Source organism: Tachysurus vachellii, chromosome 11 (assembly GCF_030014155.1).
Source record: "Tachysurus vachellii isolate PV-2020 chromosome 11, HZAU_Pvac_v1, whole genome shotgun sequence".
Lineage (NCBI taxonomy): Eukaryota > Metazoa > Chordata > Actinopteri > Siluriformes > Bagridae > Tachysurus > Tachysurus vachellii.
In genome coordinates this window covers 21880994-21907169 of record NC_083470.1, presented here as the reverse complement: position 1 = coordinate 21907169, position 26176 = coordinate 21880994, and the positions used below count along the sequence as shown (strand labels likewise).

At 39.3% G+C, this 26176-nt stretch overlaps 1 protein-coding gene across 4 annotated transcripts in view; it reads right to left on the bottom strand.

Annotated features, from left to right (window-relative positions):
- The window catches only part of prickle3 (prickle homolog 3), a 36650-nt gene extending 12065 nt beyond the window's left edge, over positions 1-24585 (bottom strand). The window contains exons 1-3 of one of the 4 annotated variants that reach the window (XM_060881257.1): positions 24254-24585; positions 14294-14373; positions 118-301 (exon numbers count right to left, since the gene is read on the bottom strand). In XM_060881257.1, the coding sequence (XP_060737240.1) occupies positions 118-301; positions 14294-14373; positions 24254-24295 (306 nt within the window). In that variant the 5' untranslated portion in view covers positions 24296-24585. Of the gene's footprint in view, positions 1-117; positions 302-1815; positions 1974-6630; positions 6864-14293; positions 14374-24253 lie in introns of those variants that run through there. The other 3 variants (XM_060881259.1, XM_060881261.1, XM_060881260.1) reach the window with 3 other exon arrangements.
- Positions 24586-26176: the final 1591 nt, after the last annotated feature.

Genomic DNA, 26176 nt, shown 5'->3' with positions numbered 1-26176 from the left:
GTGAATAAAAACGTCTATTAAGGTTTGATTCTGGGAAAAGCAAACATGCCTTTTCTGGCACATGGTTAGTGTCTGAAAGCATGAATATCTGTCCTGTCCTCTGTCGCATCTGCTGACCTGTTCAGGCTTGAGACCAGGCGGCACCCAGGCGTATTCCTCCGAGGCGCATCCCGAGTCGTCGTCTGAGATGGAGTGCCTCTGGAAGTCGGACACCAGCTTCATCATCATCTTCTCCAGCTGTCCGGGCACGGAGCGCACAGCATGCTCTTCACGCACACACTTACAGTGCACACAGATTTTCCTGAAGAAGAAAGAAAGATCAAATCCGAAGGAAGGGATTCGTGAGGACTTGGCAACAGAGCAATACAGACTTTTTCTGTGTGGAGCAACAAAAAAGGGGGATTTGTAGAAGTACACGAAGTACAAGACGTTAATGCAGCTGTAATTACATGGCTGTACTGCAGCAGGTAAAAAGCCTCGTAACCCACAGGTAACCTTGGACTTACACTGAATATAAAAAAAATCAATTTGGATGCCATTATTGAATCAAACCCAGGAACAAATATCACACTCTTTATAGACTCCATTTGTGTGTCTTTCCCTGGATTGACACGGGATCTGTCAAAACATGTCAGGCTAGACGGCTAATGCGCGTATAGACAAAGAAAATCCTCCTTTTTTTGGCTTAAGGGGGTGACAATAATGTTACTCCGCTATACTGCAAAAAGATTCTCACTCTTAATAATGATCCAAATGTTAGGAGCTAGTATTACAAAATCTAACTCCGATCTCTTTTATCTGTTGATCTGTTGTATGTGATTCCTATAGACAAGAATTTCAGCACGTTCCCTGCACTGAAAGATGAACGGAAACCCTGTTTAATTTAAACATGTTGAAAACTGCAAAGGATGCATGAGACAAAATATTATTAGACAAGAATATTAGACAAAGAGTTATTACACCGGAACAATGAAGTTCTTTGGATGAGACAAAAAGGAAAGCTTTGAATGAGAACAGAGGAATTTTGTGGAAATTTAAGGGTTCTTGGTGTCCTTAAACACACACCTACACTACAGATGTAGCAGATAGGGATTAGGATGAAAAACATAACTAAGTAAACCTGTAACATTCTGATTTCTTTACAGAACAAGCTTCCAAGTTGAGCATGTAACAGCTGGATCGGTGTGTATCGTCTCAGTGCGGAAACACGATTTCAGGTTTCTATGTTCACGCAGTCTTAGCTTTGTGGTGGAGACATGACGTCATACATAAGCCCCTTCAGCGTTCCTCAACACTGCCTGACTCAATCATGACTCCTAAGCCCTGTTATCAACATAAACACACACACACACATATCTGCTGGGTCATCAACAGAACTACAAAGGAACATTAATTATGAATTCATTCTGCACATTAATAATTCCGTCAACAACATAAAAGTAAAACGAGATAAATTTTCTGATGAAAATGTATTAATGTATTAAATAACACACCTAAACTGATCCTTTTCTATGATCCCTAACACAGATGTTATCTGCTTACACACACACACACACACACACACACACACACACACACACTCTCTCTGCAGGACGACAAGAAGCACATGACCAAGTTGCACCATCAATACCCCAGACTCCAGACCACACACATTTACAGGAGAAATTATCTGCGTCAGTGACAAAAACAACACAATCAATCCATCCGAATTCTCCTATGAAACCGCAAGCCCGAACTGGTTTCATATTAGTCCCAAAATCTCAACAGCGCAGGATTACCGAGTTAATATAAAGGTATAAAAAGAGAGCGACATACACACTGAACGAAAAGCGGCTTCCAGAATCCGTCTGTCAGGAGAAAAGCTGCACTGATTTAATTCTCCTCTGCCCTGCCCATGACCTGGTGAGATCCACCACTCTAGAAGAAGCTGTAAACTTACTGACATACCACCAGAGTGCTCGAGAGACAGACAGAGAGAGAGACAGAGACAGAGAAAGAGAGAGAGACAGAGAGAGAGGGAGGGATCAAGAGAGGTGGTCTGAAGATTAGTGGATTTTCTTACACACCCCTAAAGTGATGACTCCAGTCTCCACCCTGTTTGAAACATGAAATGACCTGTCCTTCTTCTGAGAGGAGAGCGAGAAGGTGACATTTCTATTTTCATTTTTACAGTATAATATTTAAGACAGACAGAGAGAGAGAGCGAGAGAGAGAGAGAGCGCGAGAGAGAGAGAGCAAACAGATGCCAAGCTCCAGATACATAAACATTTTTCTAATACTCTTGCACATCATAGCAACAACCCATTCATCCAAGCTGACTCACAAGATCACAAATTCAGACAGTTACATCATGGCTGACTTTTTCTCATCCCTTTTGTCTTCAGCTGCGACTCACCAATAAAGATTTTGCCTCTGCTTCCTTCAGAACTTGCCCTAAACTGTACAACGGCATCCTCGGTTTCTTTGTGCAGGCGATGCAGCTGTGTGACCTGCTACATCTGGAGCAGAGCTTTGTCACAGAAGACGTCCACCAAATGCTCAGAAGAACATGACGTGTTCATGACCAGTACTAAACAAAGCAGCGAGCTAATTCTGATTTCTGACCTTCTGCTTGTCAGAACCATGTGATAAATACTGAAAATGCAGACTTTTATTTCAGCAAAATATATTTTCACAAAATAAGAACAATTTGGGGATTTTCCCCCATATATATTTATTTACACATACAACATCCATTTATAGACCTGCACATTCATGCGGTGATCTAAAAATATTTAATAATTATCCAATAAACCAATCAAATATCCAGTGTCCAGTATCGAAAACCAATTATCCAGAATGGTTCGAGCTACAAGGCAGAATTTAATAACTTATCTAACCTTAACAGCAGTGATCCAGTCACTATGGCAAGCTCCTCGTCACACACAAGAAAGAACCTGTCAACCCCCAAGGTGTGAACTTTGCACAGGTAATTTCTATAATCTACATGCACCACCCTGAATCTCAAGCCAAGCACCTGCACAACACAATATTCTTAATATTTACACTGGAAAGGTTGTGTGTAACCCCCGAGGAAACCCCCGAGGCACGGGGAGAACATGCAAACTCCACACACACAAGGCGGAGGCGGGAATCGAACCCCGACCCTGGAGGTGTGAGGCGAACGTCCTAACCACTAAGCCACCGTGCCCCCTAGAATTCAATAGAATTCATTAGAATTCATTAAACACACAGCAGCTCACGCTAAACCGTAAAAAACGTACAGAAATCACGATATGCCGCAATATGATTAGTGCAATAATTACATCATTAATGCAGCTAAATTCCAAGTACATGCTGATTGACTGACATGTTAACATTCATTTAGTCATATTAGCCTTTATTTAGTTATTTACTTTTAAATAAATAAATAAATAAATAACTAGGTTTTAAATCATAACCAAACTGTTCATCGGTCAATGAACTTAAAATTCAAATCATAATTAAATAAACCAAAAATACAATAAAGTTGAGACCAAAGCTTGGAGAAAATAAACGTTTAAATAAAAGATGTACTTTTTGCAGACACCATTGTTGACCTCTTAGCAAAGAATGAGCTGTTTACAAGACACAGATAGCGGAAAAATCCAGAAGGGTGGGAACCAAGGACACTTAATTTGTAATGTACTGTGTACCGGAGGTCTGATTATAATATTGGCATTGTTCTTAAAGAATGAGTGATGATGATGTCTGGTAGATTCCCAACGTTCTAAGAAGAAAATATGGTATGACATTGTAATGGCTAAAAGTGCAGCTGAGGTCATAGTGCTTGATTAGGAGAATGGATGTTGTGTCGGATCAGCTGGTCGTCAATAAACTCCTCTTTTACCCTGCATCATCCAGTCTGACAAATTCATTCTGTTCTTTATTTTCTTTAATATGCTAGATTGGGCTAATCGGGTCAGTGTGGTGATCGGAGTCGGATAGATTATTTTAGAGAGTCTTTTTTTTTTTTAACCAAAGAACTCAACACAATTTCCTTCTTCAGTCTACATTTTCTACCCCCTGATTGCCGAGTCCTAAAGGACAGAACTCATATTAAAGGCAGTGATCTAAATGCTGCTTAAAAACCCTGTGTACAACTGGCTGATGATTTGCATGATCTAAAAACAGCAGCATGAATCTCCACTTAAAAGCATGTGTGTGACCCGAGTGTGAATACAAACAACTTTCACTGCATAAATAATAAAGCTAAATAACAGCTCAAAGTGATTAAAATGGCCCCATTTTGAGCATGTTCTAAAAATTTGTTTTTAACTTCTGACAAAGACATTTATTGAAACATAAAACATGGTGTTTAGGACAGCCAGAGTCCAGAATCTGGAATCCAGTTCTTTCTAATTTGCACTAAACTTTAACCATCTAAACATGTCATTTTGTTAATTAAGTGGAATGTGTGTGTGTGTTTTTTGTGTGCACTGATCGCTCACGCTGCCGTTCACTTGTCTGCCACTGCATTTCTATGAATATATACATATATTGCCTCATATCGGTTATGGGAGTCATTAGAAAAGCAGAGGAGAAGCTCAGTGTTCACCGTGTCAGAGACTTTAACAGCCTGAGATTATTCAACCATTACTGCAGACCATTAGGCCCTCGCTCTTAGTGCAACTCGTCCCCCACCACCCCGTCCCCTGCACCTTCATTCTTCATTCAGAATGCCCTTTTAAGGCAAAACTAATCACGAGATCTTTGCACCATATCGTACCGGCCAAAAATGTGCCAGAGAATCCAAGAACACTAGATCAGTGACTCGAATAAGAAGCGCCGAGCAAAAGGGTGGATGGAAATGAACTTGGCTGCAAACTGTAGCTGTCATGTCAGCACTACAGGCCAGATTTCACTTGTGATAAAAACACGAGTCAATTTTACATTAATCACACACACACACACACACAAGCTCAATCCAAAACGACGACTTAAATAATTGAGACAAGTGAGACATTTAACCCTCATACCACCAACTGCGAACAAACAACATTAACTCTAAAACACAGAGGATGCATGTGTACGTTCAGGATGGTGTGCGTTTGGTCAAGTGGTACAGCAGCAGGCAGTAATGCCACCATTAACAGCTACACATTCTCCACACACACACACACAGATGTAGTAATGAATGCTGATAATTAATATTGTGTTACAGCTACAGCTAACACTTACATCAACCTCAGTAACCAAACGGTTAACGTTTATTTTTTTTTTTACCTTGTGGGGCTCAATAAAATGTCCTGCAATGTTAAAAAAACTAACAGACACAAGCACAAACACACTTGGAAACACACATACACATCAAGCAGCACACAGACACAGACAGATACACAGACACACAGTCTCTCTCTCTCTCTCTCTCTCTCTCTCATACACTTACATGAAGATGGCACAATTTCTAATAACCTGCAGACACAAATGTCACAAAAGTCATTTAAGAAACTTCCTGAAGTCAGTCACTGATGTCCATGTGTTTCTTGGCAGCGTGCCAAATTCAACTATGTCAACCTTAATATAAAAAACACACACACACACACAGTAAATTAGTAGATTAGTTCAGCTCCAACTGGAATTTTTTTTTCCAGATTACAAATCACAGCTTTCTCATACACAAGGTCAGTGATTGCATTTGTGGAAACAACAGAGCACAAATAATTTGTAGTTGTTAATCCCGGCGTGTCAGGAGAACGATCTGGGTGACAGCAGCAAAACAGACAGGAATGTGGTGAAACTGTAAAAGGGATTGACTGAATACAAGGAGACATTTCAATGCTTAAAGATTTTAAGAGTCATTGCATTGAAATATTTTCAATATTAAATTTAATCATTAAATTTAAACCATTATATTAAAAACCCATGATTTTCTCCCATGATATTACAATAATACAACACTGACCTGAGGATCTCGTTCCTCATGACGACCTCAGATGAGACTCTATAACCCGGCTGAAAATTACTAACCGAGTCACTAATGAAGAAACAGTTCCAGTAAAAGACTATATAGGATTATATAGCATTCTCACGATCTGTTTTTATGATCAGGTTTTATTAACATAATGCATCCTAAGCATGGTCTGAGTCAGGCTTTACGTATTCTCGTTAGTCTAGAGGAGACAGGAAGCAGATGAGTGTCTGTCAGTCTAATTGGCATCATTAAATGACAGAAACCATTCTGTCTGGAATAAAACCACTGCTTCGCTGCATGGATCCCCACTGAAAAAGAATCAAATTATTACTAAGAGGAGAATCTGGTCTTTTCACGAGATCTAATTAATTCGAATATTTAGGAAATGTCACTGTTTCAATTCTATTAACTCCAACATCCAAGTAATTGCTTCTGAACTCCTTCTGTTTTTGCGGTTAACACTTTTGTCTTGGTAACGAGAACAATCGAGTCAGAAGTTAAGAAACATGTCTGTAACGTGACCAGAGCCGATGACATTAAATCGTGCGACAATAAACTTCTCTTGGCAACATGCCTGCGCTCAAAACGTACATAGTGAGAACACAGGTAACAGAAATCAATAAACCTCCAAAATGACAAAACCACATTCTTTTTATATCACGACAAGCACAAACAATCTCAAGTGAAGGAATTATTACCTCAGATCTCCATAACCCCACTCATGCATTCTCTGCTGTCCAAAAACACTGGTGATTAAAAATCCTTAAACCTGAGCAGCCTTAGTGAACTAGCCATTCTTCAGTAGGCAGCAAGAGAGTCAGAGCCTGTAATGCTGACTCAAACCAGACGTTTTCCCTCTCCCTCGTTCTCCGGGTTCCTTTTCTTCCTTTCGTGCCCCCAGGCTTCGGGAGCTACACCGAAGCTCAGACAATAGGTGACTTCGCTCAACTTGTGCAAACATCAACCCCTCCCTCCCCTCCTCTCTCTTCTTCTCCTCTACTACAGCCCTTGCATTTTTCCCTTCTTATCGTCCTCTCTCTCCTTCTTTCGTCCCTAGCTCATACCGTGTTTCAACACAACTCTTTCACCACCCTCCAATATGGATGAGGTTACGCAGGAGTTTAGGTAGAAGTATGTTTAACTATAAGAGAGAAGCACTTGGCACATGCATCATAGATGTGCACTCAGGTTACACGTCTTATGGAGATTAAACAAGAAGCCTGGCTTATAAGAATGTATTTTTTTGGTAACAGGATGATACAATTCAGTCTAGACTTGAAGAAGAGTGTTTAAATAATTGAACACCCTGAACAAGCTATTTGGAAGATAAAAGCTTAACGTTGAGCTTAAGATAACAACCTGTCCATCGGTCCATCACTATTAGTCACTAAAGAAGTAATCTTGAATCGTCCATGCTTCTCTCTTTGCTTACTAGCTTGTGCTTTGCATTTTTAATTGACCGGCTCATTGCTGCTATTGTAATTGTGATACCTGACCTCACCATAGAAGGGTGACAATTTAAAGGAAAAAACGACAACAAAAACAACACACACACAATACAGCTGCACCGTAGGGGGCACTTAGATTTGTTTGATAACTTTAGGTCCACTTGTTCACGTAGAGAAACATTTTACTACAAGGATCTTATGCGTATTCCTTTTCCCATAGTTACACTAGCCAATCACGTGTATCTGTGAGCTCATGTATGTGAAAGAGGGAAAGAAGGCAGATCGAGGTTTGCTCAGTGTGTGTTACGCAGCCATGTGATGCAGCAGGAGCAGCAGTTTAAAAAAAAGATGCAGTTGGTTGGTATCTTTGAAAAAGCATAAGTTTGTCCTCATTCCCCTTGATCGGTAGCTGGTAGTTAGTTAGTAGGTGGGAATTGGCAACAGTGGGGGAGAAAATAGAGTAAGCATGAAAAACAAACAAACAATCAAAAATCATTTATGTTAAATAATTTGGATATTATGTCTAAAAACAGTTTAAAAAAAGGACTCTTCCAGATATTTTCAGACAATATTCAAATGTTTTCTCAGACTGATTGCAGAATTCAAAGTTTTTAAGATAGCTGCTAAGTTTATATACAAATCGTCGCTGTCAGGCGGAATCCTCGTATCTCCAAAATCGTTATTTTTCAGGACATGAAAAAAACGCCGTACTTTATCTGCAGTGCACAGGGTTTAGTCCGCATCGCAGTGGATTGTCTTGCGCTAAATTCCTGTCCTCAGACAAGCACCAGAACTAGCGGGGGTCAAGATTTTTTTTCCTTTGAGCCCAGTGTTTTGAAGACATTTACCTCAGAAGACGTGTTGATTCGTTGCGACTCTTATTAAGGAGAAATATGCCGCGAAGCTCTCCCGCGGAGTGAGGAAGAGGTGGACAGTTGAAGTGTCCAATGGAGTTATGAGATTTGCGCTCAAGCTATTTTCAAGACTTTAGATTGGTTAATAACTTGTAAAAATAACAGACCCACGTGGGGACTGACCAATAGCATCGATATGTGAAAAAATATGAAATTGACAAAATTTGGACATACGAGGTTTCCACCCGACAGCGACGAAATGTAAGATGCTAAATATTGTGCTATGTTACTTATCACTATACATTGTTGCCTCAAATTCATGAGTGGCAAATAAATAAAGTGGAATAATCACTCAGAAAATTGAAACAACCTCAGAGATATTCACATCAATTATATCAACAATGTTCACTTGTTGCTTTAGAGACCTCAGAGAACCCGAAAGATAAAGGTAGCTGGGTCAAAAACAATAGCAATTATGCTAAACATCATGAAGTGGACAGATGGACAATCGTTTGAGGTGTGTGCTGGCAGCCATTAGATAATGACTAATCACTTTCTGAATAAACTATAGAGGTGTCTTATTAAGCTGTGTGTTTTAACATTAGGGTGTTGTGTGTAACTCAATAAAAAACACTCTTGCAGGCTGGACCACCGTCTTCACGGCATATGCTGTAAACCAACTCCGTATGTGTGGTCGTGACAAGACGGATTGGTCCTTTGGCACCTTAGCCAGAGCAGCCAATTTGGCATGTTAGCAGCAAGATAAGATTTGATATGGGGAACTTAATTGAGTCGCCCCGTCTGGGATGCCCCATCTGTCAATGTCTTTTCTTACTGGGAAAAAATACGTTTTCATGTTAACAACACAGTTGTTTTAGTCAAGCTGGCTCACCGAGTAACTAAGTACGTTTTACCCTGGGATAGAAAGTTCTGGGAAAATAAGCTGTACTCCTCCAAAACAGATAGTCGCCTCAGAGCTGTTTTATTTATTTTTGCGACTAGCGTTAATCCACGCAGACCTCTATTTCAGATACATTATAACCACTGCAGCAGAAGACCACATTACCCCAACGTAAACACTTATAAACATTCATCCTCCATTCAGGTGAATACACATCTGCAACTAGTGTATTTCCTCTCACACACGGAGGGATGATTTGTCCTCTATAAAGCTCAGTTTTCATTGTCAATCTGGCTTTTCTTTTCCTTTTTTTTTTTTGCCCATTAGCTCGGTATTCCTTTACGAGCCCTAGTCCTGACTCGTGCATTAATGAGTACTTTAATGAGAGAGATATGCAAGCGAAAACGGAGACAAATAAACAAAGAGAGAGAGAGAGAGAGAGAGAGAGAGGGAGAGAGAAGTGGGTCAAGAGTCGATGGCTCAATTGCTGAAGGCTTGGCAACAGAAGCAGACCTGAAAGGACTAATCTTATTAGTGTGACAGCCTGGACTAGGACACAAAATGAGGGGCCAGACGGACACGGGGGGGATACAAGATGGAACAGAGGAACCTTAAAAAATGAGAGTAATTAGAAATGTAAGGAACAGAAAGTCAGTAAAATTAAACAAATTTCAATAATTACAACCTGGTGCTTGGCCCCCTAATATCGCAACTACACTTTAAAATAATAAAAATAAAAAAGAAATTAAACAAATAGATAAATACATATGTAAATAAAGGTTTAGAGTTTAAATAGATTTCGAAAAACTCTTCAAACGCAACTTGAATACGTTTCTATTGAAAATGTGCCTAAAATGGTCTTTTTGTGTCCCCATAGTAAGCTGTAGAAGTAAAACTAAATGTTTGATAAACTGGAATTCGAGTGCGTTTTACTCTCGTGTGGAGTTCCTGTGGTTTATCGATGACTCTCTGCTGTGACTGAACATTTGTATGCTTTCATTATGGTGTCAGTTTAAACAGAGATCATGCACTGATTAAGTAGCGATTTGATTAAGACAGACACTGATGAATGACTTTAGAGAGAGGAATGAGGGGGGCTGCTTGGGGCTTGGCAGATTTTAGCAACACTAATTCGGTAATCACAAACACACAAGAACACACACACACACACACACGTCTCTCTCTTCCCTCTGGAATTCCACTCGTCCTTTAGCATTTTGTCCATTGTGCTTCACTGACATATCCACGTTCACTTGACCATCACGCCACTGTACGAGCGTTGTATTTACCTGCTATTATCACGACTCTTAACCGGAAGTCGGACCATAATTTGCATCGAGGCTTTAAAGGATAGGAACTTTTACCAAAAGTAACAAAGATTAACGTTGACCTTTAACTGTAGCAGAGTCGATGCAGAATCCTCAGTCCTAGTTGTTCTGTATGTGTATAACACAAAATGACATCTGAACATGGTAACGTTATCTGATCGGAGATGACGAAGGGGCTGAACATATTGTCTCATGAAGAAAAGGCTCGGATTTTCCAGCATATTTGTCCTATGCATAACCTTGACAACAAGTGAACTGCACACACGACGCAGAGACTTTTTACATTCTAACAATATTCCTACATATCTGCGCATCACTCACTGTATTCAAGGCTGTTTATTTATTTTAGCTTGTACAGCTTCCCACTTTATTGTACAGCAAACTGCATTTTATTTCCTATTTTTTACATTCTAGTTTATCTTATTTTACTTTTCAATCCTGTCCAGAACATTTTTTTTTAAATCTGAATGTTAAATGTATGATGTAAACATATACATGAATATACCAGTCTATAAAGGAAGGTTTGGATGGAAGATCCTTCATAAGATGTGGATGCATCATGCTTTTATATTTACATTATGTTCAAAATGACAAAATCCTGGGCTTTATATTTGACATATAAATATGTTGTTCACATGCTGCTGACTGGATGTGGAAGGTTAGGAAACAAAAAATAATGAAAATATGATGAACATGATGAAAAATCGAAAACGCCGTGTTGTGAAGAGCCGTAAAATCCAGAATCTTGATTAGTAAATGTCTGTGAACCAGTCACCATAATACACTCTGTTATTACTGTTTCACTGCAATAATAAACAATAACAAAGCATTTTAAACATGTGCAATAACAGAAATTTTTAAAAAAATGTGCAATACTACCCATGTGCAATATAATATGTCTTCATTGTAACCACTACTCTTTATACATTTTGGTTTTTGTATATACTGTATATTATATTATGTCTTTATTCTTTTATATATTTTTTGCCGCTGTAACAGAGAAATTTCCCCATTGTGGGACGAATAAAAGGAACATCTCTTATCTCTCTGAAAGGTGTATTTTAGCGCTCACAAGAAAAGGAGTAAGTGATAGACGACCTTTTGTTTTGTATGTACCTGCATGGTGCAGAGCTTTGATTTCAACGGCAACGACAACAGCCCTATTCGGACGGGACTAGTTTTCCAAATGACGTTAGAGTTAGAATATTTTTCAGCCGACGTCTGTCATTTCATGTATGGATTCGGATGGGACTAACATATCTGTGTTTATTACGGAGGTAGGAGTGTCTGTGTTTTACATGTGGGCGTTGCACAAGACCACGTGTCCAGGATGCGTGGATTGCCTATGGTCATCATATGGTTTTATATAGAACTTCTTATAAACCCACTGGAATAAATACGTTTTTATGTAATTGACTATAGAAATGAAAGTACTCTTACCTGAAACTGATATTACAGTCTTAACAATTTACGTGATTTGGCTCTTCTTGTTGATTTCATTTTTTTTATTTCTTCGCAAGGTAGCAAACACAATTACATCCAATATTGGTGTGCAGAAAGCAGAAACTTGAATACCGGTGCGCTAGGGTTAATACGGTAGTTCACGTTGACCAAAACAGACAAGAAAACGCGTTTTGGAAAAAAACATTTTCGGCAATCACAGACATTCGCATTCGGACGGGACTAGATTTCTCAGAGAAGCGCAGATTTTGCTGAAAAACAGTAGGTAATTTGCTCTGGAATTTTTACCCAGGTCGTGTGAGAAAAAGACGGACATGGCAGATTCGGACGGGATTAAAATCACAAAGTACTTCTGTGAAACTGAAATTTCTCTAACGACCCCCTGTAAAACTAGTCCTTTCCGAATAGTGCTAATGACTTGCAATGACAAGCAAGAAGCAACAATTCCTCTGACCAACCCTATGTTGCGTATCATCCAACCCCCCCCCCCCCCCAAGTTCCCATATTGTCAGATTTTTTTTCCCCAGTTCAAATTTACATCGTGTAATTTAATTACAATAATTGATTAATTGCGTAATTACAACCTCCTGCAATTAACTATAACCATGGCATGAAGGTTACCATCAGACGGGCTGGACTGAGTATTTCGGAAATTGCTGATCTCTGGGAATTTTCACCCACAACATTCTCTACAGCTTCTGAAAAGAACTGTGCTTTCAGTGTAGTGTATCCTTTCATTTAGAAATACAGAGATGTCAGGAAGAAAGACAAAGCATGGAAGGAAGTAGCAGAGACTGTTGGTGCCTCTGGTGAGTGGATGTAGCTGATATACAGTAATAATGTGTGCAAATGTGACCTCTACAAGAAATAAGCTACAGTACAAGGAACCGATAAGCGGGTAAGTAAAAGATAAGCTGCGGCCTGTGGACCGATCGATGTGGGTTATTTCTCCATCTTCTTTCTTCGGGTTTATTTAATAAATGACACTTACATGCAATTTTGGAATAAATAAAAAGTACAGGCAGAACTTGTAGAGCAGCTATTCCTATTATGATGTGAGTGCTGCATTAGCACTATATATTAATGACTGACTAATGCACAAGGCAGTGATTAATGTGTGTGTGTGGTTTGCGATATTTACGTCTGATTTACTAAGACACAGACATTCTGAATCATAACCATTCCTAAGGATCATTAAGAAGAACTTTTTTCCCATCCTAAGAGAGAAGTAATGACGATAATTTACAACTATTACTAAGAGGATTTCTTTACTGAACTGATCAGAATGTGTATATTGACTGAATAGTGTGTGTGTTTATGTATGTGTGTGTGTGTGAGTGAGTGAGTGAGAGTGAGTGAGAGTGTGTGTGTGAGCGAGTGAGAGTGTGTGTGTGAGCGAGTGAGAGTGTGTGTGTGAGCGAGTGAGAGTGAGTGAGTGAGTGAGTGAGTGAGTGAGTGAGTGAGTGAGAGTGAGTGAGTGAGTGTGTGTGTGTGTGAGAGTGTGTGTGTGTGTGCGTGAGAGTGAGTGAGTGAGTGAGTGAGTGAGTGAGTGAGTGAGTGAGTGAGAGTGAGTGAGAGAGAGAGAGTGTGTGTGAGTGAGAGTGAGTGAGTGAGTGAGTGAGTGAGAGTGTGTGTGTGTGTGAGTGAGTGAGAGTGTGTGTGTGTCAGTGTGTGAGAGAGAGCGAGTGTGTGTCAGTGTGTGAGTGAGTGTGTGCACACGAGTGATTGTGTGTGTGTGTGTGTGTGTGTGAGTGAGTGAGTGTGTGAGCGAGTGTGCGCACATGAGTGATTGTGTGTGTTTGTGTGTGTGTGTGTGTGTGTGTGTGTGTGTGTGTGTGTGAGACAGTATGGCTTATTGACTCACGCTGATCAGATGGAGTAGGTTCACTGGGGGCATAATAGTGTGCGGTGGTGTTGTGGGGTGTCATGGGGAAACTTCTCATCTGTTCTCTACCCATTTCAATGTTTATAGACTAGTTTTAACAAAACCAGATGTGCATCTGGCCATAAAAAGCCGTCGTTAAAAAACTGAAAGTCAGCACTCCCACTGCTAAAAGTTGCTCTCCCACAGCCTGCACAACTAGTTCCTTTCTCCACAACAAATCCAACATTGAATACGCAGCTAAAACAAACACGCTGCTCTGTCCATGCTAGCGAGTTTACACTGAGATTTCAAACTTGGAGGGTTTAGGGCCTTGTTCAGGGGCCCAGCAATGGCAGCTTGGTGAACCTGGGATTCAAAATCACAACCTTCCAATTGGTAGACCAACACCTTAAGCACTAGGCTAACACCAGCATCATCATCATCATCATCCTCATCATCATCATTATCATCATCGCCGTCGTCGTCCACCTGAGGTTTCTCTTACCTCCAGCCGTGCATGCGCAAACCCGGACACTGTTCTCCACATCGCATGCAGGGCTGCCCTCGGTCAGGATCTTCCTCCTGCTGGAAAGAATGAGAGAAGAGCTATTACAAAGAAATCACTGCAAGATTAAACACTTGTGCTGATGGATCCCTGCTGCCTCCTGATTAAAGTGAGAATCTGCATTGACGCAGCAGAACAAGACACTGCTCTTTGCAGATCGGAGTCTTTACATGTGCTGTAAGAATCAGCTGAAGTGACGCGTCCATATTCTGGCTCAACAAATATTCACATGCATATTGTATAGTCAGGACATTTCTCTTAAATTCTCTAAACTTACTTAAGATGCACCAGACTCACAGTTAGGCTGGATACCCAAATAGTGTCCTATTCACTTTATATGGTCGTTATTACAAGTGCTTTTGAGGATATTTTAGAAAAGTGACTAATGTGGGCTTGTTGGAGACCATTTAAAAACTAAAATCAGGACAAATAGGAAAATCCATTAACATGTACAGTGTACTAAGTGGATGATGAGCCTTTTTCTGGAGTCCAAAAGGAAGGAAATGGCTGCAGAAGAGATGCTACACACCCTTCCGTTCTCTTTTATTTTCCACTCTGTCATCTTTTTACCTTTGGAGGCATAACACCAGCTTTCAGTTTCTTGCCCAAAGCTTCAAAAAGGCCCAAAGCAATGAATCAGCCTCATTAGGTTTAGTGGGCTAAAATATATATATATAAGTGTGTGTGTGTGTGTGTATGTATGTGTGTATATATTAGTGTTAATTTCGTCACCTATTTTTAATTTAGTCTTAGTCTTAGTCTTGTGCCAAATGTCCTTGTTAGTTTTAGTCATACACATATCTTTTTTGTTAGTCAGGTTTTAGTCGACTAAAAGTCTTTTAATTTTAGTCTAGTTTTAGTCAACAATTTGTAGTCTTTTTTTAAAATAACATTATTACTGAGATTATTACTGATAAACATTTCAGCAAAAAAAGTGTTTCACATATGTTTCACTCGAACTTGACCGCACATCACATTTTTTACTTTATTGATACTGCTTTTAATCGTAATGCAAAGACCGGTCATCGGGACATAAGCTGTCATGTACAATAAAAGAGCCTGCGCAGCGACAGGAAATATAATTTAACACAAAAAGCCTGCCTAGACCTACAGTAGGGTGGACTTGTGCTCAGGATTTTTTTTTTTGAGCATCATGTGGACGAATTCTTTCTACGCACACACTAAACAGCGCGAAGCCCCGAACTCGTTCTGAATATTTTAAAAGTGTAACAGCTGATGAAAAAGCAGAGACGATTGTAGACGAAAATGAAGAGAGATTTTATCTTAGTTTTTATTTTATACAAAACATTTGTGTCTCGTCTTTTTTCGTCAACAATAATGCATGTTAATTTAGTCTTAGTCAGCGTTTTTGGACAGTGGTGCAGTCTTGTCATCGTCTCGTCTTAGTCATGAAAAAAAAGGTTGTTGAATATATTTCGTCTTGTCTGACGAAATTAACACTAGTGTGTGTGTGTGTATATATATATATATATATATATATATATATATATATATATATATATATTTATATTATATATTATATACACATACACATATCTCAGGGGAATCTATCTCAGGGGACTCATAAGGAGGGGGACACCATGGACAGAGTGTTAACTTATCACAGAGCACAATCACACACTCACTCACACACACAACGTCTTTGGACTGGTGGAAGAGACCAGAGTATCCTGAAGAAACCCCAAACATAATTTAATTGTTAATTAAGACAATGTACATTAAGACGGTACTGCTGTATTTTTTAAACATGTATAATCATTACCTGTCCTTGCAAGCCAGGCTTCTAACTTTCTCTGTAGAGTCTGGTGTATGCTTTGTCAATAAATGCAGCCAAGAACCACCTACTATCAACAGAAGCCTGACAAAGCAATGCCCTTCAGTTCGAGGTGATCTTTTCTACTCGGTGTTAATTGCTTAAATCAAAATTCTTTTTTAAATGTTTAATGACATGACTGCATGGACATTTCTAAGTTGACCCAGATCATCTTGATATGAGGAGGTAATGGTGTTATAATGGTAATATAGCAGATCCTGAAGAATAGAGACAGAAAAGTAGCTCATAAGCTCTTTAGGCAGTGCAAGTAACTCTGGGAATAATCTTGAAAAAAATAAAGTGGACTTGTAATGCATTTACATTTACAGCATTTAGCAGAAAGCCTTATCCAGAGCTACTGACTTTTTTTTCTCATCTCATTTTATACAACTGAGCAATTGAGTGCCTTGCTCATGGGTCCAGAGGTGGTAGCTTGGTGGACCCGGGATGCAAACTCACAAGCTTCCGATTGGTAGACCAACACATTAACCATTAGGCTACCACATCCCCTGTATTGCAGAAGCACATGATATATTGATGATTCCTGCAAACTTAATCCAACAGTTATTTCGGTCAGATTAACTAATGTAAGATTCACAAGTTTATCGCATTGCAATGGGATTATATAATCGCAATGTGTATCATTATAATGATTAGCCAAACCAGCTCATTGAGCCCATATGGTACAGCTTTGGCATGTAACACCCAAAGGTTATTGGCGTTGTGCCAATGACCTTTAATTAGCACAAAGGCCTGATTTAACTAACTTTTTAAAAGTTCACAACTATGGAAACTGCAACATCGTCAGGTAAGGAAATTTCCAGGCACATAAGTAAAATGCGTGTTTGAACAAATAATAGTTCTGAGTATCACTTTAACAATCTACAAATCTTAAATACAAGCCAAAGTAGAGCCATAAAATGAAGAACTAGTTCTCCCACACGCAAGTAGTTCCAGATCCTTCACATGCCAGGACACAGGTGTTTGTGTCAAAGCATGTAGATAAAGCTTGTAAAGCTAAAACACAGTCTTCATCTCGCTCAAACATTCCACCACTCTCTCACACACTCACACACACAAAAACACAAACACACAGACATGGCGGCAAGGATGAGAAGAGTGTGTGCAATTGTGAGGCTTAATCTTCGAGGAAAACATCACCTGATGCCTAAACAATATCTAAACACTGGTCTGCGGCATTTTTAAACAGGAGTGGTAAGAAGCGTAGCTGAAGGCAAAGGCATCTCTGGTCTTTGCGGACGTGTTCATTGTTCGGCTCATACAGGGAATCCTTTCAGCGTGCCATTACAGTAGCTCACTGGAATTTATGTCACCTTCTTCAAGTTGGGACGCTTCCAAAGGCGTTCCAGAGACATAATACAGGTCTTAGGATTGATTACATAAAACATATATATATATATATATAAAATAAAGAAAGACAGAAATATGAATTTGGTCTCAATAATACATAGCAGCCTCATTTTGGCATACCAAAATAAAGCATGGGAAATAATACAAAAACAAAATATTTAACAGTTGTTTAAGCCATAGTACAATACCTGTAAGCCTTTAAACTGGAAGACGGAGAAAATTTCAAATCCCAGCACCCTCAAGTTGCCACTGCCTCCAGTACAGCCAGTAAACCTCAACTTCTTAGTAGGACTAGATTTTGTCTCAACTGTACATTACTTTTAATAAAATACTCAGGCAAATGAGGTATTAAGGGGGATCTCCGTGAGTTTGTATTTACATGATCTTCCATATTATGTCCATAATCTACAGTACTATAACACTTTATGACTGAACACATTGTTTACATTTTTTGCTCCCCGCTATGTCTAGGATGGAGTGCATAAAGGTAGCCGAAGAATTTTGTTGTATATAGATGCTTAAGCCCTATTTATGCACAGGACAACTTGAAGCTATTTGATAAGGGTCGGATTTTTCATGCAGAGGTTTCTATACAGACTCAGGAAAAAAAATTCTAACAAAAAAACAATATCAAGGTGGACGACAGAAGACCAAACAAGACTCTACAGCTACAGTACACGATCACCAAAACTGGCCAGATGAATACTACGGAAGGACCAGATGAGGACCGGGGAAAAGACCAGATGAGGACCGGGGAAAAGACCAGATGAGGACCGGGGAAAAGACCAGATGAGGACCGGGGAAAAGACCAGATGAGGACCGGGGAAAAGACCAGATGAGGACCGGGGAAAAGACCAGATGAGGACCGGGGAAAAGACCAGATGAGGACCGGGGAAAAGACCAGATGAGGACCGGGGAAAAGACCAGATGAGGACCGGGGAAAAGACCAGATGAGGACCGGGGAAAAGACCAGATGAGGACCGGGGAAAAGACCAGATGAGGACCGGGGAAAAGACCAGATGAGGACCGGGGAAAAGACCAGATGAGGACCGGGGAAAAGACCAGATGAGGACCGGGGAAAAGACCAGATGAGGACCGGGGAAAAGACCAGATGAGGACCGGGGAAAAGACCAGATGAGGACCGGGAAAAGACCAGATGAGGACCGGGAAAAGACCAGATGAGGACCGGGAAAAGACCAGATGAGGACCGGGAAAAGACCAGATGAGGACCGGGGAAGGACCAGATGAGGACCGGGGAAGGACCAGATGAGGACCGGGGAAGGACCAGATGAGGACCGGGGAAGGACCAGATGAGGACCGGGGAAGGACCAGATGAGGACCGGGGAAGGACCAGATGAGGACCGGGGAAGGACCAGATGATCCCTGAGACAGTTTTTGCCTACATTTTGATGATCAATCTTAATATTAACTGAAGCTCCTATATGACTGGATAATTGCATTCTTTTTTTGTATTTAAGTTCAATGGCTATTTCATGACAATACGGATATTAATCAAACATCAATACATGAAATTGATGAAAGTCTGTGTCCCATAACATTAAAACTAAAGACTGTTTTACAGTCAAGCACGTGCATTTTTGGTGGTTCACAGTCCTTACTGATAAACCTAAACACCTATGGGTCGGTCTCGGGTGGTATATACAACACCTTGTGTGCACCACTTGGTGTACTAGATTTAATAGGCTAGATGCATATTTTTGCAGTTACAGGGATTATTTCAAATATTTTGTCATTTCTGATAATAGGATTCGAGTGAGCAGTATATAGTGAATTCCTATTAAAGTGACCGATATTACGTCAATATACACACAGTTCATATTAGAAAAGCTAAATCGAGAAGATTTTTAAAAAGGTGCAAGCAATATGTAAATAAATAAGTAAATAAGTAAATAAATAAATACCCCCATGTCACAAAGTGTGCAGTAATACTTCATCATTTATTGTTCTAGTGAAATTTATAATACACTGTTCACATGTGTAATGTTTAGTGCAATATCTCAGTGTTTAATACTTAATTAATTTGTATTTTATCAGATCACGTATGTTAATGTTTGTACTGTTACATTTATGTGTATACGGTTTTTTTTAACATTTTATGCACTATAAAAGTCTGACACTTAATTTTGCTGTACCTTGTGCAATGACAATAAAGAAACTGCCTGTCTATCTATCTATCTATCATTTCTACAGAAAGTGTAAGAGAGAAGGAAGAGGAACAAAAGCTTTCATATAGACCGACAGTTCCTGAAGCGAGACGTCTATGGAAACACGTGAGCTAAAACAAACACAGCTACTAGGATCAGTGAACTCTGCCACTTCACTGAACCAAAACCAGGGCACAAGTATTCACTTGTGAAAGAGAAAGAGAGACAGAGAGAGAAAGAGAGGTGGAGTCTTACTAAAGAGGTCTCTTTCGTCTTACTAAAGGCTTAATTGCTTCAGCTTATTAAAAGAAACCAGTGCAAGAGAGACAGGGAGAGCCACATTTCTCTTTTTTTTTTACACCTGCCCACATGCACAATAAATTTCTGACAAAGTTAACAACAATTAAAGCATTTAAATGTTGACATCAAACACGCAGTCACGCATGAGCCGACCCGTCAACCCGGCACTGGAATGTGTGTGTTCACGAGTCATTCTCTCAAATGTAACTTCATCATTACGCAAAACTAATCATTCATCATCAACATCTACAGAAGAGTCATTAAAAACATCCATTAAAATAGAAATGATGTTGAACAATATTAATCATTCTAATTGATTCTCACTTGCTAATTTTGGAGACTGAATAAAGAAATAAGTAAATAAATAAATAAACAAACAAACAAACATGTAAATTATCTGTTCATCTTTATTTTACATTTGTAACCTTGTTATTTATAATAATAATAATAATAATAATAATAATAATAATAATAATAAACCAATATTCATTAAATACAGCCTAAGCATTAAAACTAAAATATAATATAAAACTATTTGCCTTATAGCATCATATTACAATTTATTTAGTAGTAAAAGACAGATATTTTAGAGTCTACTGGCGGCAGTTAGGTTTTAGTTTGTTTCCTGTATGTTTTATATATTATACACACACACACACACACACACTCAATGCATAAAAATGCCAAAAATTTAAGAAAATCGACTCGCAGGAATAAGTGTCTTAAATTTTTTTTTGTTGCCACAATATTAAAAAGAAACAAACAAACAAAACAAACAAACACATGGAAGTAAATATGCATCACAAATTCTGCTAAAAAATTATGATCATTTTACAAAACGTAAAAATAGTCTAAGAAGTGAATTTGTCTTTAGTTTCACTTCAAATAAAATAGAGACTGTGTGATGGATCTATACACCACACACACACACACTCACACACACACACAAAAAAAAACGATTTGTTTCACATTCTTGACTTTGTACACAGATTCTCCGAGGCCACATATGACAATGTTGGCATGTCCATTTCCTGTTCTTCTGGCTTAAATCCCACCTTAAGTAAGGGAGTCAGTGGTATCTTTGCCCTTATTAAGTCATCCAGTTTTATTTAATTTACTGCTGGAAACAGTTAAAAGCTACAAAGCATAAAGTTGTGCAAGCATAATTCACACACCTGGCCAAACTGTGAAATGATATGCCATAAAGAGAGCATTAAACATGCATGAACCAAGCCTAAATACCCTCTAACTGCAAATAATGCCTAGGAGTAGCGTATAAATCATACGAGTTGGAGATCAAATGTAATGGATCAGTTAACAGCTCCGGTGCACTTTGACTCGTCTTGGCAGGGTTTTGGTCTATATAGAAATATGCTGTTGAATTGTGAAAAAAAGCTTTCTCCCAGCCGTAGTGTGAGAATATCTGTTTTCCCGCCGCTGCTATCAGCATGCTGATACGAACGGTTACTTTTTGGACGTTGGTGTTTACCTGAGATAAGTTTGAGCGAAAAAGGCAAGAAAGATAAAGAAAGTAAAGCGATATGTGACGGTATAGAGCAGTGAAGAATTTCGCCTACACGGCGCTTTTGTGGCTTAAAAGGAAGATGACCTCCCTCCGCTCCCTGTGAGACAGGATGCTCACAAGGGTTTCTTCCTATCCGCACCCTCGGGAAATATTTCCTCTCGACAGCCACCTGACCGGGGCAAAATCTCACAACATGACACTTGACGTGCAACAATAGAATGGTGTGAAGCTCTGTGCAAAACAACTCCGCTGCTGAAGGCTGTTGCTTTTTAGCATGTGATAAATATTAATATGATTATACTATAAGCTTGTACTATACGAGTGAGCATCAGTAACTGTTTGCATACCAAGCTTGTTACACATTTACTGGCTAAATGTCATAAGGTCGTGGGCCTCTGGCACCGTGGCATGCTGGGAAAACTAAAGCCAGCCTGTCTGGACATGATCAAAATGACATCTTTATGCATGAGTCCTACAGATGCTATTTAAAAAAAAACAACAACAAAAGGTCGAATTTCAACATCCTGCTTGAAAGATAAGTGCCCGTTTCTGTCGAGTGGCTTTAAAAGTTTACTTAGAAACCACCACATACACAATAGCTGTGTTTGCTCACACAAAAATAAGATTTACAAAGTTCACTTTCAGCGTTGTTCCTTTTCCTGCGTGTGATTTCTAGGCTCGGTTCAGGAACTCTCACTGAATAGAAAGCACTTCCTCTAAAAAAAGGAAAGTAGACTAAAACAATACCGTTGACTGGAGACGTTTTCGGACCTCAATGTGTGTACAAATAAAATAGAGTGCTTTTGGATAAATCTGTACTTCGATTTGTAACTTTCTAATAACAGCAAAGTTTTAAAGGAAATTCCTACTGAATTTGCCTTAACAAGAAGGAATTTCAGACATGAGGTTTATACATTGGTAAGAGTGAGGTATCTATTTAGACATTAAGTAAAATATATATATATATATATATATATATATATATATATATATATATATATATATATATATATATATATATATATGAAAAGTTCAGGAAGGGGTTGGGTGGTGGGGGTGGTGATGGGGGTGGTTTGGGGGGGTTCCAAAAAAACATTTAGGAAGCCCTGACTTGAAGGTGGATAAAGCAGGAAAAAACTCCAACACTTTATACAGCACCAGAAACCTGAAACACAGCAGTTTTAGAAACTATTGAAACGTACGTGTCCTTTAGGTACAACACTGATACACTGAATTTCATTTAAATAGTTTAACCTAAGTTTCACAGACAACATGCAACTCGAGTCGAGTAAAAGCTACCTTCCCAAATGACATATTTAACAGTATAACAATACAATTATGATGCACTGTCAGAGAAACAGACACAGTACAGATTATTTTTCATTTATCTTCAGAAACTGCTGTCCCAGTCATTAGAACACATCATTGATCGGATGCCAATCTATATCTCAGTAAAAAGGATGTGTTTTTAAGGGTATTTTCAAAATGCTCTCAGAGAAGCTTCTACGAGGCTTGATTAGTGTTGGTGATCAGTGCCATATTATTCATATGTGTTGCGTTTAAAAGTTTCCAAAAGTTTTTGCCTGATGTTCTAAACTGTTGGGATTACATTTTGGATACTAATTGTTAAGCAGATGTACATTTTTCTTTTTTTTTCTATACTGAAACCTTTTTTTCAGTGCATTAAGTAAAATTGGTACTTTTTTAATGATTAGAAATTCACATTTTTCAGATTCAAATTTTATTTTGTCACATACATAAACATACGCGGTATGACACGTAGTGAAAGGTGTTTGCAATAAAAAGATAAATAAGGAAAGAGAAAATAAACAAAACATGAGAATAAGAAAAGATCTGTGTAATGAATGGAGTGGGACTGCGGATAGATATGTTGTAAAGTATTTATGTTGTATATAATTTAGGGGTGTTATGTACGTGATCTTGTAAAGTGACCAGTTCCAGAATGATATGTGCACTGTGCAATGTATGGTGTGCAAAAGGGTCACAGTGTGCTAAAGTGACCAGTGTGGAGAGATTGTGTCTGGTTTGTACATACAGTAGGAATGATTTTTATCTGACTGACCCCCCCAACACACACACACACACACACACACAAATATCCACCACTGTTTACAAAACTAGGATACAAGGCTGACAGGCAGTTTTCCACTTAATACAAGGATTAACCTAAGTTTTATCATGTTTGCCATATTTTACAAGTACAAGCAAGACTTTAAGTTTGAATTTCCTCCGGGGTCAATAATCTATCTCGCTATCTCTATGTATAAAGTTACTTATTGTCCCTTTACTACAGTAGTGTGCAATTGAGAAGGTAGCCATCATTCTGCTCAGGTAAATATGACGTCACTCCTACTAAACCCCGCCCCCTTTATGGGATACAATGGTCGAGTAAAGTTTATATAAAAAAGTGCTAACATGCTACCGAGGATTTACAGAGTGCATGTAAATGTTCCCCAAACTATCGGAGCCGACACAATGAGTCAAACAACACGAGATTCAGAATCGTTTGTTCTAACTGAAACTTTGTATGTCGCGTGTCCTGTAAAAACGTTCCCCAGGTGAACCGCAAACAAAAGCACGAAATAAAACTGTTCAAATGAAGCTGAACTGATTGTTTTTTTTCTTATGTACTCCGGGTGTTTTACCGGTTGTGATGTAAGAGTTGAAAACACCGACTCACTTACCGAACGATTCGAGCGGCGCTTTTTAGAGCCGCGCGTGAACATGTCGAGAGGTCGAGTTACAGCGCGAGCGTCCGAATAAGATTCAACAGAGTCGCTCCACGTGGAAATGCTGCATAAGTGCTGATTAAATCCCGTATCGAGGCACCGGACGAGCTTGTAATGTTTATTTTCAGTCCCGGATTCCGGTACGTCACGTCATCTGGAGTTTAAGGAGGGCAGCTCGCGCACACAAGTTGCCCGAGGTGAACAGCGCGTGAATAAGTAAACGGGCTACACCTACAGGACCGGGCTGTTCTCTGTGATCTCTCAGCTGAGCCCAGTCAGGCCACAACCCCTGCACACACACACACACACACACACACACACACACACACACACACACACACACACACACACACACACACACACACACACACACACACTTACACTTCACTGATTTAGCAGCCAAATGTCCCTGAGAGAAAACAGACGGCTTGCAGCTCTTAAAACATAAACGATTCATGAACGTGTCTATATGAAATGACAAACACAAGAGAAATACGTATGCAAGCATCCCACACTCTCCTTTACAGTTTCTGTGAATACAACTAGACATTTAGACTGCACTAAAAGTTAAATAAACTACAGCTTTTTAAAACCTTTGTAGAACCAAAGGTTTAAAGGGACGTCTTATACAACTAATACATTATCCATTAATCAGAACACTAGTTCCATATTTGTTTATTTGTAGGAACCCCTGACAATTTCCATGAGGTTAATTTATAAATATTCGGGTGTTTGGATCAGCAATTTCATTTTGTTATCTATCAAATAACTGAAGGACACAGTAATATTTCAGTAGTGAAATGAGGTTTATTGGGTTAACAGAAAATGTGCAATATGCATCAAAACGAAATTAGACAGGTGCATAAATTTGAGCACCCTTGCCATTTTGTTGATTTGAATACCTGTAACTACTTAGCACTGATTAATTGGAACACACAATTGGTTTGGTGGCTCATTAAGCCTTGAACTTCATAGACAGGTGCATCCAATCATGAGAAAAGGTATTTAAGGTGGACAATTGTTCTAGTTGATGCTCCTCTGAAGAGTGGTAACATGGAGGCCTGAAAACAACTATCAAATGGCCTGAAAACAACTATCAAATGGCCTGAAAACAAATACTGTTCAACATTATGGTTTAGGGGAAAGCTACAAAAAGTTATCGCAGAGATATAAGTTGTCAGTGTTCACTGTGAGGAACATAGTGAGGAAATGGAAGACTAAAGGCACAGTTCTTGTTAAGGCCAGAAGTTGAAGGCCACGTGATTATATTGGAGAGGCAAAGGCGAAGGATGGTGAGAACGGTCAAAAACAGGCCACAGACCACCTCCAAAGACCTACATCAACTTGCTGCAGATGGTGTCACTGTGCATCGTTCAAGCTGTACGGGAGAGTGATGTGAAAGAAGCCTTTTCTGCATACATGCCACAAACGGAGTCGCTTGAGATATGCAAATGCACATTTGGACAAGCCAGTTTCATTTTGGAATAAGGTGCTGTGGAGTGATGAAACAAAGATTGAGTTATTTGGTCATAACAAGGGGTGTTATGCATGGTGGCAAAAGAACACAGATTTCCAAGAAAAACACTTGCTACCCACAGTAAAATTTGGTGGAGGTTCCATCATTCTGTGGGGCTGTGTGGCCAGTGCCGATACTGGGAATCTGGTTAAAGTTGAGGGTCGCATGGATTCCACTCAATATCGGCAGATTCTTGAGAATAATGTTGAGGAATCGGTCACAAAGTTGAAGTTAGGCCAGGGCCGGATATTTCAATAAGACACCGACCCAAAACACTGCTCAACATCTACTTGGGCATTTATGCAGAGGAACAAGTACAATGTTCTGGAATGGCCATCCCAGTCCCCAGACCTGAATATCAC